This window comes from Nyctereutes procyonoides, unplaced genomic scaffold (genome assembly GCF_905146905.1).
Source record: "Nyctereutes procyonoides isolate TBG_1078 unplaced genomic scaffold, NYPRO_anot_genome, whole genome shotgun sequence".
NCBI lineage: Eukaryota > Metazoa > Chordata > Mammalia > Carnivora > Canidae > Nyctereutes > Nyctereutes procyonoides.
This window is the reverse complement of record NW_026575155.1, coordinates 18,235,407-18,249,093: the sequence shown is the minus strand read 5'-3', so window position 1 is coordinate 18,249,093 and position 13,687 is coordinate 18,235,407. Positions and strand designations below refer to the sequence as shown.

Here is a 13,687-nt window from a genome sequence, read left to right as displayed (position 1 = left end):
GGCCGTTCACGTCCGCGCGGAGGGCAGGGCCCCACTGCACCCGCGCAAGTGACCCTGGCCAGCAAACGGCACAGGCAGCTCCTCTTGGGTGTTGGATCCTTCACCGATGACATGGGTGTCTCCTCGCCGTGTGGTGCGTCATTTCCTAGCCCTTCGAACACACACGTGCACTATCGGAAACCTTAGATGAGCTTGTTAATAAAGATGGATCCACAGAGATCGTCAGTCTTACGCAGAAGCAAGCTCACTGCGAACAAAATGCGGCGCGACAATCAGGCTCAGAGGCTCTACTGGCAGAGCCGAATAAGGAACTCGGGCCTCCCTGCCTCAGCCACAACCCAGGACAGTGACCACTCTGTGTGAATTCAGTTCTACTTTAAATAAATGTTGCATATCACGTCAGGTAAAAGAACACATGAAAAGATGAAATAAAAATGTGTTTTCAGGGGTGCCCGGGGGGCCCAGTGGTTGAGCGTCTGCCTTCGGCTCAGGGCGTGACCCCGGGGTCCTGGATCGAGTCCCACGTGGGGCTCCCTGCGTGGAACCTGCTTCTCCCTCTGCCTGTGTCTCTGCCTCTCTCTCTCATGAATAAATAAATAAAATCTTTTTTTTTTTTTTAATTTTTTATTTATTTATGATAGTCACAGAGAGAGAGGCAGACAGAGAGAGACACAGGCAGAGGGAGAAGCAGGCTCCATGCACCGGAAGCCCGATGTGGGATTCGATCCCGGGTCTCCAGGATCGCGCCCTGGGCCAAAGGCAGGCACCAAACCGCTGCGCCATCCAGGGATCCCAATAAATAAAATCTTTAAAAAAAAAAATAATGGTTCACAGAATCATAGATCTTCTTAATGTTGACGTATTTCATCATATAATTTCAAAAACTGACATTAACAATGTCACTGAGCTCATCAAGAAAAGTATTTAATAAGAAGCTGGCATGCTCAGATAAGTTGTATAAAATTTTAATTTTTGTTCAAAAGCACGAATATTATCATTGGCCCTAAATTCTGACAGTTGTTTTCACTCATTTATGTTCCAGAAATTGTCCACCAGACACCCAAGTCTCGGTAAACACGGTTTGTCCTACAACAATTTTTCAAGTAAACGCGGCATTCTACAATAGAAGTGGCTTGTCCTGGGATCCCTGGGTGGTGCAGCGGTTTGGCGCCTGCCTTTGGCCCAGGGCGCGATCCTGGAGACCCGATATCGAATCCCACATCGGGCTCCCGGTGCATGGAGCCTGCTTCTCCCTCTGCCTGTGTCTCTGCCTCTCTCTCTCTCTCTCTCTCTCTCTCTAACATAAAAAAAAAAGTGGCTTGTCCTCTTCACTCTCAAAATGCACAAGTGCTGTTCCTCACAACAGGCCCTGCCCTCTCTGCGCAGCACTTTCCATTTTCTCACAGGGACTATTAAAAAGATGGGCATTCAAGGGTCGAGACCTAAGAAAATTGATTTTTATTGCTTCATCAAGGGAGGATACATTGAAGTGAAAGCGACGCCTGTTTTTGCTGCTCACTGGGGCCTGGCCTTGACTGGCGCGAAGGTGCCCGCACTGCTTCTGCACCGTCGGTACAAACACAGAAAGTAGGGATGACATCTCAGTGTCATTATGAAAAGGTTTCCTTCACAGGCACCCAGAAAGGGTCTCTGGACCACCATTTAGGAGCCCCTGGCAGATCCCTCTGGAAGGACAGGCCGGAAACGGACACCAGAGAACACTTGGGCGGGGAGTGGGGCACCACACTCACACGCACACGCACTCACACTCGCTCACTCGCACTCACACGCACTCACTCTACCCTACATTTCCTTTGGACTGTGTCACTTCTCTGCCCCTGTATCTGCATCACTTTTTAATAAAACAGTGTGCAAAGGGGACCACTGGAGAAACAGAGCCAACCCTGACCGGAGAGCCAAAGCATCGGCCAGCACCCAGTGGGCACTCGGCAGTCGCGGAGCACAGAGATATATATACAAATAACAAATATAAAAAACAGTAAGTGCCAAGAATTCCAAAAGCGGGAGAAAGTGTGATAAGAAATCCAAGAAAGTAGCCACGTCGGACATGATCAGGGAAGGTTCAAACTAAGAAGGCACCTGGGCTGGGCTTTGAGGGACGAAAAGAATCTGGCCGGGAGAACTTGGATACACCACAAAGTATTTAGGAAGCACCACCAGTGCTCAACGATGTAAAGGCAAGGTCAGGCTCCCATTCTGAATACTAAGAATCATATCACAAATTACAGACATTAAAGACATTTAACGAGGAAAAAAGCTTGTCAAGAAGTCCCTTCCTCTACACCCACAGAGCTTTTCCCCTTTTTGTTTGCCCGCATCCAGGCTAAGGCCCTGTTAACAGAAGGCGTAAAACCAGAAACAGACTGAAGGTAAAGCTTTGAAACAGACCGATTAACGGGAATAAAGAAACAGGAGTGGAACAAATGTAGTCGACTGTGTAGGAATTTCCTTTCTAAAGCACGCAGGCCACTCAGACAAAGCAGCACTTTACACCACCATCCAGGTTTTGTTTTGTTTTGTTTTTCAAGATTTTATTCATTTATTCATGAGAGACACACAGAGAGGCAGAGACCCAGGCAGAGGGACAAGCAGGCTCCCTGCAGGGATCTGGCTGCGGGACTCGATCCCGGGACCCCAGGGTCACGCCGTGAGCCCAAGGCAGCCGCTCAACCACTGAGCCACCCAGGCATCCCACCAACCAGGTTTTTAAGGCAGTTCAGCATCAATAACCCCAAGATACTGTACAAAATGAGTTGTGAAGTATTTAGAAGATAATCTGACACTATAATAGGTAAAACACCAATGTTTGGGAATTAATTCTTTTTTAAAGTCAAAGTTACACTTCTAAGAGCGTCACTTTCACCCATGGACATCCTCACAGGTTTTGAGGAGCCACGTGTGTGAAGTGTGTGTTTGTCTAGGGTAGGTGGGGGGGGCTGGGAGGTGTCTAAGGGTGGGGAGTTTGTAGCTCCACCTTTCATCTTCATCTTCATCTTAATTTGAAGAAGATCCCAAAAAGGGTGCAACAGCCTGGAAAGTTAGGGGGAGACCGCAGTGCTGCCTTATTTCCCTCCTGGGAATCTATACCCTAAAGCCAGCAAGCGGCCCTACAGGAAAGCAACCCCCGCGTTCTGCAACCCGAAGCCCCTGAGGGCTGACCCCGATTACAGTGGTTAATGCCAACAACCCAGGGAGGGTGTGAGACCGAGACCACAAAGGAGTGAACAAAGGCAGGGCCACACTTTCAACTAGTCCCTACTGGTGTACAGGTCGAGGGAAGCTGTGCAGGATTTTCCAGATTATCCAGGTTTCTACCCCCACCAGCCTCCGTGCGGCAGCGCCGTGTCTGCGGGCTCCGCTCTCCTGTAGCCTGCCCGGCTCCGCCTCACCTGGACGGTGCGCGCCGTTCTCTTCCAGACAAACCTGAGCCTGCTCGACAGGACTTTATTCTGATCAGAAGTCTACCGCCCCTTGTGTGATGGGGGAGGGGAGGCGCGCTTCCTACTTCTACTTGATCCAAGTTTTAAACGGTGACAACAAAACGAATTTTGGTTGCTGTAGGACTGTGCTTCACAATGGGGCGCCCGGCGGGGCTCGGGGGTGGAGCGTCTCCCTTCGACCCGGGGCGACCTGGGGCGTGACCCTGGAATCCGGGATGAGTCCCTTGTCAGGGTTCCCGCAGGGAGCTTGCTTCTCCCTCTGCCTGTGTCTCTGCCTCTCTCTCTGTGTCTCAGGAATACATACATAAAATCTTTTTTTATTATTATTTTTTATTTTTATTTATTTATTTTTTTAAAGATTTATTTATTCATGATAGACATAGAGAGAGAGAGAGAGGCAGAGACACAGGAGGAGGGAGAAGCAGGCTCCGTGTCGGGAGCCTGACATGGGACTCGATTCCGGGACTCCAGGATCGAGCCCTGGGCCAAAGGCAGGTGCCAAAATGCTGAGCCACCCAGGGATTCCTTTTTTTTTTTTTTTTTTTTAAGATTGTATTTATTCATGAGAGATACAGAGAAAGAGAAGCAGAGACACAGGCAGAGGGAGAAGCAGGCTCCATGCAGGGAGCCTGACATGGGACTCGATCCGGAGACTCCAGGATCAGGCCCTGGGCCGAAGGCAGGCGCTAAACCGCTGAGCCACCCAGGGATCCCCCATAAATAAAATCTTAAAAAAAAAAAAAAAAAGACTGTGCTTCACTAATGACACCCCGTTCATCATACAAATAAGGCACCTCCCCGGGTCCGGGCACGATCATGCGCTCCGCCGCAATCTCTCCGACGGCTATGGGATGCCCACAGGCTGCTGTGCACCTTCCACAGCTGACCTCACCCAAGCTTGGGAGGCCGGGGGCGCGGACCGGCTGCCAGCCGCCGTCCCTACCGCGGGGCATCTCCGCGCCCACCGGGGAGGCCCTGCGTCCACATCACAAGGTTCCTCGCAAAGGTGCGGGAACACCTGGGGGCAGGGCCCCACAGGACTGGGCCCCGTAATCACTGACCTATTTGGGCCAAAAGAAAGGTGTCAGGCGAGTCTAGAAGCTGGGACCGAGGCCAGGGCTCCCGCCTCCCTGGCGCGCTGCACCCTGCGCTGTCAACGCTCAGTCCACACCCTCCGGGCTGAAGCCACCTTCCAGCGCCCGCGGCCGCCCCTTACTCATCGAGGAGGCTGCGCACACGGCCAAAGTGGGGACGGCACCCACGGAGTCCACGGATGAGATTTTTTTAGCTGAAGTAACATGAATTACAAGGTTCTTTCAGGAAGGGGTCCAATCTCATCTGTCAGCTCCTACAAAGCCCTCGAACACACAACCACGAAACACAAATTGAGGGAATAACAAAAACAGGGGCAGAAATTAGGAGCACTCTGCGGAAGGTACCTGCTGTGTGAAGCCTGCAGCCCGGGGCCCTCCCCCGAAGCCCGTTCTCGTTCTCGAGAGCATCTCATTGCAAAGAATTCTCAAGTCCACCCCCTTCTCGCGCTTCCATTAAAGAACACCTGCCACAGACCCAAACAATTTCAATGTTCAATTCAGAGCAGGTACCCGTGCGCCCACTGCCCCGAGCGTGGGGACATTACCGGGGCGCCCACGCACGCGCTCACCGACATGGTAATAACTGGGCTATGAAACCATCGAATCTAAAAACTGAAAATGCATTTCGGTTTCAAAACCAGACTCAGTGGTTTAGCGCCTGCCTTTGGCCCAGGGCGCGATCCTGGAGACCCAGGATCGAGTCCCATGTCGGGCTCCCGGTGCGTGGAGCCTGCTTCTCCCTCTGCCTGTGTCTCTGCCTCTCTTTCTCTCTCTCTCTCTCTCTCTGTGACTATCATAAATTTAAAAAAAAAAAAAAAAAAAACAGACTCAAACATTGAGCCGCGTTTCCTCAAAGGCCCCCACTGCCCCGACGCGGGGCAAGAGCTCGCTCCGAGCGCGGATCCAAACAGAACATCAGGACGCAAGCCCGGGAGAGAGGATTCCAGAGGAAGCCGCCCACCGCTGAAGTGCAATCACTCCCGTCTCTCTTTAACAAGCAACCATTCATTCAGCTTTTCTTTTTTTAAATTTTTTTAAAATTCCGGAAATGGGGCAACAACCTCGTTCTAAGCATTCAGGGCTCCGCAGGTGTTCCTTTAGGCCGCGCGGCGGAGAGGCAGGTGCCGGGTGCTGGGCGCCCGGCCCTGGGACGCGCCCCAGGAAGCAGGCCCCGCCTGGAGCTCCCAGAGGCGCCCCTTCCCACCCAGACTCATGAGCTGGAGGCCAAGCCACCCAGACCCGCAGGGCACTGGCGCTGGGGGGGGCTGCGTCCAGATCTCTGGGGAGGGCTGGGGTCCCAGGTGAGGGTCGGGGTCCAGGGTCAGGGTCTGGGTCGGGGTTGAGGTCCGGGCTCGGGGTCCTGGGGTCAGGGTTGAGGTCAGGACCCCAGGGTTGGGGTCTGGTGTCGGGGTCGGGTCTGGGGTCAGGACCCCGGGGTCAGGGTCGGGTCAGGATCCTATGGTCGGGTCCTGGTCCTGGGGTCAGGGTTTGGGGTCTTGGGGTTGGGATCTCGGGGTCAGGTCAGGATCCTGTGGTTGGGGTCTGGGGTTAGGGTCGGGGTTGAGTCTGGGTCTGGGGTCCGGGTCTAGGGTCAGACCCTGGGTCTGGACCCGGGGTCGGGGTCAGGGTCAGGTCAGGATCCCGGGTCTGGGTCCCTGGTGAGGGTTAGGTCAGGGTCGGTGGTCCTGGGTCCGGGGGTCGGTGTTGGGGTCAGGGACAGGTCGGGATCCCGGGTCCAGGTCCCTGGTCCAGGTCAGGGTTGGGGTCAGGGTCAGGTCAGGACCCCGGGTTGGGGTCCAGGTCCAGGGGTCAGGGTCCGGGTCAGGTCAGGATCCCGGGTCTGAGTCCCCGTGAGGGTTGGGTCAGGGTCGGGGTCCTGGGTCCTGGGGTCGGGGTTGGGGTCAGGATCAGGTCGGGATCCCGGGTCCAGGTCCCTGGTCCAGGTCAGGGTCGGGGTCAGGACCCTGGGTATGGGTCTGGGGTTGGGGTCCAGGTCCAGGGGTCAGGGTCCGGGTCAGGTCAGGATCCCGGGGCTGAGTCCCCGTGAGGGTTGGGTCAGGGTCGGGGTCCTGGGTCCTGGGGTTGGGGTTGGGGTTGGGGTTGGGGTCAGGTCGGGATGCCGGGTGGGCGTCCCTGGTGCAGGTCAGGATCCCGGGGCCGGGGCCGGGGCCCAGGGTTAGGGTCAGGGTCGGGTCCGGGGGCGGGGTTGGCGCGGGGTCAGGCAGGCCCCCGGGGCGGGGGCGGGGCGGGGTCAGGGGCGGGTCAGCCCCGGGTCCCGGGGCGGGCGGGGTCGGCGCGCGCTCACCCTCCGACAGCTCCAGCTCCAGCTCGGCCAGGCTCTCCCGCACCTCGGGGGGCAGCGGCACCGCCTCCAGCGCACACCCGCGGGCGGCCATGGCCTCGGGCGGCGCCCCGCGGACGACCAGGCCGGATGGCGCCGGAGGCCCCGGGCGCGGCCCCTCGCGGCCCTCAGCCCGACCCGGCAGGGCCCCGCGGAGCCGAGGCGGCGGGTGGGGCGCGGCCGCGAGCACGGGCGCGAGCACGAGGCCGCCCCGCCGCCACCCGCGCGCCCCCGAGCGCCCGGCAGGCCCGACGCGGAGCGCGCGTGCGCGGGGCGGGGCGGGGCGGGGCGGGGCGGGGCGGGAGGGAGGGAGGGACAGTGCGCGTGCGCGGGCCGGGGGCGGGGCTCGGGGCGGCGGCCCGCCCAGCAACAGCGAGGCTCGCGCCCATTGGCTCCGAGGCCTCGGGGCGGGGCCGGCCGGGGAGGCGGGCGGGCGCGCGGCGGGGCTGCGGCCTGGGTCCCAGGCTTTCACCTTATTTCTCCTGTTTTTAAGATTTTACGTATTCGTCGGTGAGAGCCGCAGAGACGGGCGGAGGCCAGGCCAGGCCGGAGCAGGCGCCCCGCGGGGACCCCGCCCAGGTCCTCCCGGGTCAGCTCGCTCCCGCCCGCAGCCTGACCCCGGCCTGACCTCGGCGGCCTCACGCGGCCTCACCGCGGCCTGACCTCGGGACCCCCGGGGTCGCGCCCCCTCCTGGCCCCGCCGGGCTGCGGGCACCTGCTGCAGGTGAGCAGCCAGGCGGCCGGTGCAAGCCTTCGCGGGGCAGTAGCTCCGAGGAGGCACAGCGGATGGGCCGCTCCTCCTTGAACCCTTGATGACCTTGAGAAAAACGAGGGGCCCCCTGGGGCTCAGTCAGTGAAGCCTCCAGCTCCGGACCTCGGGGTCACGAGTTCAAGCCCTGCCTTGGGCTCCAGGGTGGACGTGGAACCTACTTTATTCATTTTTTTTTTTTTTTTAAGAAAAATAACAGAGTTGATGGCTCACAACAACTGAAAGGCATGCAGTCTCTTTGGTTGCATATAAAGAAACAATGGGCAGCCCTGGTGGTTTAGCACCTGCCTTCAGCCCAGGGCGTGACCCCGGGGTCCCGGGATCGAGCCCCACGTCAGGCTCCTGGCATGGAGCCTGCTTCTCCCTCTGCCTGTGTCTCTGCCTCTCTCTGTGTGTCTCTCATGAATAAATAAATAATCTTAAAAAAAAAAAATCTCCCATGTTGAGACACATAAAGTCAAGGGCCAGGCCCAGGGACTAACTCCTCAAAGACCGTAAGCATCCAACCCAGGCAGCTCGGTCATGCTAAGTTTGGGACCCTGGTCGGGGCAAGCTGGGACCAGGACACACGGGTTGGAGGGATTTGCTACCTGGCTGGCTACCTTCAGAGGTTTTGCCTCCCCAGCCTACCACGTGCCTCACCTCTCCCTCGTTACCCAGCACTTCTTCCTCGCACCCGCTGGACACTAAGCACATAATCACAGGTATTTTCGAGGGATAATTTGGCTGGAAACATGAGATTGAAAGGGAACTCTAGCCCCTCCCCCTCACGGGAACTGTGTGTTGTACTAGTTTGCTTGGGCTGCACTAACAGAGCACCACAAACAGGATGGTTTACCAGGAATTTATTGTCTCTGGAGGCCAGAAGTCAGAACAAGATGATAGCAGGGGGGCGCCCGGCTGGCTCAGAAGAGCATGCGATTCTTCATCCAGGGCTCATGAGCTAGAGCCCCAGATTGGGAGTAAAAGTTACTAAAAGAAAATACACTTAAAAAAAAAAAAAAAAGACCGCGTGGCTGGTTCCTTCTGAGGGTCTGAGATGGCATTCGCCTCTCCCAGCTTCTCGCGGTTTGCTGGCAGTGTTTGCTGTCCTTGGCTTGGAGGGGTGTCACATCAGCCTTCAGACCCACATGGCTTTTCCCCTACGTGTGTCTGTTCCTGTGTTCAAATTTCCGCTACTTATCAGGACACCAGTCATATTGAATTAGAACCCAACCCTGATGAATTCATCTGACCTTGGTCATCTGCAAAGACCCTATTTCCAAATAAGGTCACATTCACAGGTACTTGGGCTTAGTACTTCAACATCTTTTCTGGGATAGAATTCAACCCACTGGGCAGCCCAAGTGGCTCAGCGGTTTAGCACCTGCCTTAGGCCCGGGGTGTGATCCCGGAGACCCGGGATCGAGTCCCACGTCGGGCTCCCTGCATGGAGCCTGCTTCTCCCCCTGCCTGTGTCTCTGCCTCTCTCTTTGTGTCTCATGAATAAATAAATAAAATCTTAAAAAAAGAATTCAACCCGTTAACAAGCTGTTGGGACCCAGCCAGCAAGTACTGCCAGGAACTGGGACGATTTGTGTGGGCCTGGATCATGAATGAGTGGTGGCGCCAACATCGTTAATTCATGAGCATGACCCTTGAAGAAATCAGATGGGAGCTGCAATGTAAAATTCAGCAGAAGACAAACGTAGTGATCCCGAGGGGCACCTGCACCCCAGTGTTCACAGCAGCCGTGTCCACAGGGGCCGCGCTGTGGGAGGAGCCCAGATGTCCATCGACAGGTGATGGAGGAAGGAGACGCGGTCTATACACACCGGGACACCACTCAGCCGTCAGCGAGGACGAAATCTTGCCATTTACAACAACACAGATGAGTGAGAGGGCGTTACGCTCCTGAAATAAGCTACTCGGAGAAAGGCAACTACCCACGGTTTCCCTCAGATGTGGAATTGAAGAGACAAAACAGGATAACAGGGGAAGGGAGGGAAGAATAAAACGATGAAGTCAGAGAAGGAGACAAACCCTGAGAGACTTCTGACTCCAGGAGACAAACTGAGGGTCACTGCAGGGAGGAGGTGGGGGACGGGGTCACGGGGGACGGGCGTCGAGGAGGGCACGTGGCGTCGTGAGCACTGGGTGTTCTACGCAACTGCTGAGTCACTGACCTCTGCCTCTGAGACTAGTAATACACTATATGTTAATTGAATTTGAATAAATTTTTAAAAATAACAAAATTGAGCAGAAGACTTTCCTGGCTTATACGCAATCTTGTAGGACATGGCGTTTACACCTACGCAAAGACGGGGTGTGAACCTGCCTAAGGGAGGGCTGCTAGCTCGATGGCGGATCTAGGGTTGGGTAACAAATCACCACACTCTCGGTGGCACAAATCAGAATCATCCCTCTCGGTTACTCATTTCCTCACACGTCTGACAGTTGCTGTGGGCCCCAGATTGTGGAACGTGTGGAACAGAGTTTGGCCTGAAAAGTCTGCTGACGACTGCATGGTCCCATCCCATCAATAACAACATACTGTTCGCCCAGATGAGCGCGAGGCGAAGATGCTGCAGACCCTGGTAAGACACAGGTACTACAGGAAGGAAATCCCAAGCCCTGTGAAAATTCGGGGCCTGCTACCTCCATAATATTGTGAGGGATCCCGTGGTGGCCCAGGGCATCCTTTCCAGAAGTAAAAGACGATTATTGCATCTTCCTCCTCAACAATTAGGAAGCAAGACACCGTTGGACCTCTTCAGGTTCTGGAAGCAGCACGTTCCACACCTAGGAATCCAGCTCGGACTCTAATACGGAGTGATTTGGAAAACTGTCAGCTTTGAGAAGAGCCCAGAGTCCTGATGCCTGTGTACCTGGGCCGTACCATGGTGCTCCTGCTAGAGCGGCCCCGGGGGAGGGGGGGGGGTGCAGGTAGTGAACAGAGGCCACGATAGGTCCAGGCTGTGATGCAAGTGGCTCTGCCACCTGACTCCTATGGTCTAGCAGGTGGCATTGGTGGTTACCGGAGTGAGGAACAACGCAGTGTGAAGTTTCTGGCATGTCCAGGTAGGAGACTCACAACTCAGGACCGTGAGCTTCTGGCACACCAGTTAGAGCAGAGAATTTATATGCCATTTGGGGAAAAAAATATCCTGGTTTGCTACTGTGCTTCGATAGAGAGGGAACACCGGACCTTGGGACACTCAAGTCACCGTGCAGCCAAAATAGCCCATTACGAGATGGGCTGTCAGAGTCTCTGGGTCAGCTGGGCCCGGCAACAGCCTGTCATAAGATGGAAGCAGGACTCAGCAGGAGAGGGGACGCCCGGGGGGCTCAGCAGTACAGCACCACCTTCCGCCCAGGGCGTGATCCAGGGGTCCTGGGATCGAGTCCCACGTCGGGCTCCCTGCAGGGAGCCTGCTTCTCCCTCTGCCTGTGTCTCTGCATCTCTCTCTCTCTGTCTCTCATGAATAAATAAATAAAATCTTAAAAAAAAAATGGAAATACAGCATGTAAGACAGTGGTAAGGGTATATCCTCCCAAGAGGCAAAGGTCCCAGTCATTCTCTTTTTATGTAACAAGCAAACCAAAGTGAGAATATATACGGACCCTGGGCAGCGTCGGATGACCTGGGTGACTGGTTAGGGCTTGGAAAAAAAATAATTAGAGGCTGGGGACAAGGAGATCTGGGATGAGGCGCGGGGGCAGGCCTATGGGAATAGGCACCAAGGGGGACGGTCTTTGTATAAAATGCTGATGCCCAGAGAGCCTCTGCGCAAGGAGTATTAAACAGGAGACACAATGCCAGCCAGGTGACACTGGACAGCGGCTGTCATCGGCAACCCTAGTATTGGCACAACGGGCAGAAGGACTGTGCGGCCAGAGCGTGAGAGTGGAGGCCACTCCGGGCCCAGCCGTGTGAGTCTTCTGATCCGGCCACGAGCGGCCACTAAGTGTCTAACCTGCCAGCCCAGGACGGATGCTGAGCTCCCACTGTGGCTCCTCACAGCGAGAAGCTCCTGCGACCGACTCTACCGTGTTGGAGCTCTTCCAGCCTGGAAGCGCCAGGCGTCATTTTCGCGGGAACACACTCACAGTCTATATATAAGTTTGGCCTTCGTGCCCACAGATACCAGCCGGCAGGGCCTTACGGAGTATCTGCTCCCCTGGCGCCGTGGAATCCATGGCATCTGCTGCCCGCTAGAGCACCAGGCCAGCCAGCCCAAGGCAAAGCTGACGCGCCAAAGTAGGAATTGATACCTGTGAAGACAGGGGCCACGAAGACCTTAATATGGCGTGGTGTTCCCAACAGGAAGGACACAGGAGCTGAAATCCAAGGGGCGCAAACACGAGTGGTCCCACTTAGCGCTGCCCCCAGAGATCCACTCGGGAAGTTTCTGCTTCCTGTCTTCCCGAGTCCAGACCGCAGGGTAGAGGTCCTGCCTCCCAAAAAGGACACTCACCAGGCAACATAGCAAGTGTTCCACTGGACTACAAACTACGGAGGTCTGGGAACCGTGGGTCCTAGCATCCGGGAACCAGCAGGCAAGGGGAGGAGTCGCTGTCTTGAGAGGGGAGAAGGTAGGCGTGCTATCGTGCTAATTACACAACGGGGAGAAGTCTGGGGGACCCAGGTGATCCGTGTTGGTGTCCTGGTACTGCTCCCACGATTGAGAAACTAAAGAATTAAAACACTAACTTAAAAACACCTACATTAAAAAAAAAAAAAAAAAAAAAACACCTACATTTCCTGTAGCAGTAGCTACGGAAACCAAGATATGGATGCAGCCCACGTGCCCATCGACGGCTGGCTGGCTGAGGAGGGGGTGTAAATGGGGTAAATGTACACAATGGACTATTACTCAGCCGCCAAAAAGAATGGAATCTTGCCATTCGCCGCAGCGGGGACGTGGATGGAGCTAGAGGGTATCGTGCTGCGTGACATGAGCCAGAGAGACTGCCATGTGGAATCTAAGAAACAAAGCAAACAACAAAGAGAAACAGACTCATAAATACAAAGAACTGGTGGCTGCCGGGGGCAGGGGGTGTGTGTGTGAAGCAGATAAAGGGGATGGAGAGACACAAACTCCCAGTTACTAAGTAAATGAGTCACGGGGATGCGAAGCGCAGCCTGGGGAGCACAGTCGATAACGCCCAAGTGACGAGTGTAACACGTGGTGGCCACACCGATCACGGTAATAACGTAGAAAAGCGCTGAGCCTCGATGTCGCACGCCTGAAACGGATGGAACATTGCACGGCAGCTATGCTTCCATGGGAAACACAGATACGGGCTGCACGTGGCTGCTTGGGTGCGTGGAGCCCTGACTCTCGGTCTCGGGGTTGTGAGTTCAAGCCCCGTGTGGAGTGTAGAGATGACCTAAAAATCAAATCTTTAAAATAAATGAATGAATAAAAAGGTGCCTGGCTGGCGCAGTGGGTGAAGTGTGATTCTTGATCCTTGTGTTCAAGCCCCACGTTGGGCGCGGAGCCTACTTAATAACAAAAAGTAAAAAACAAATATAAAAGTATAAAGTAAATTAAAAAAAAATAATAACAATGTGTTAGAAATAAAAGCATAAGTTAAGAACACTTTGTTCCATCAAAAAGTAAAAAGTAGGGGCCCGTGGTTGGCCCAGGCAGTAACACATGCAACTCCTGATCTCGCTCCTGTAAGTTCAAGCGCCAGGTTGGGCACGGAGATCATCTAAAAATTTTTTTAATTAAATAAGACATAAAAAACACATTAGAAAATGAAAGGGAACCTGGGGATTCAACTTGCACACATGACGGAAGGCTCTGCCTGTGGACCTGCAGGAGCCGGCAGCCTGGCGGGAGGACGGCCGTCGGGGCCACTGCTCTCGGGCCAAGGCCACTGGCTGCCCCTGATGGGACGTGCGTGCAGGCTCACAACCTGGCCCTGTGCACCACGGGTCACAGGGTGGCGGGACGAGGCCGGGCGCTCCCCGTCGGCAGGGAGCCTCCTCCGAGGCCCGTCCTGGGCAGCCCAAGACCAGCAGGACTCCACA

General features: G+C 55.4%; 1 protein-coding gene across 9 annotated transcripts in view; it reads right to left on the bottom strand.

The window, feature by feature from the left end:
- DIP2A (disco interacting protein 2 homolog A) overlaps positions 1-7,089 on the bottom strand; it is a 108,166-nt gene extending 101,077 nt beyond the window's left edge. For all 9 annotated transcript variants that reach the window (XM_055313654.1, XM_055313656.1, XM_055313655.1 and 6 more), the window contains exon 1: positions 6,861-7,089. In XM_055313654.1, coding sequence (XP_055169629.1) covers positions 6,861-6,951 — 91 coding nt within the window. In that variant the 5' untranslated portion in view covers positions 6,952-7,089. The remainder of the gene's footprint in view (positions 1-6,860) is intronic.
- Positions 7,090-13,687: the final 6,598 nt, after the last annotated feature.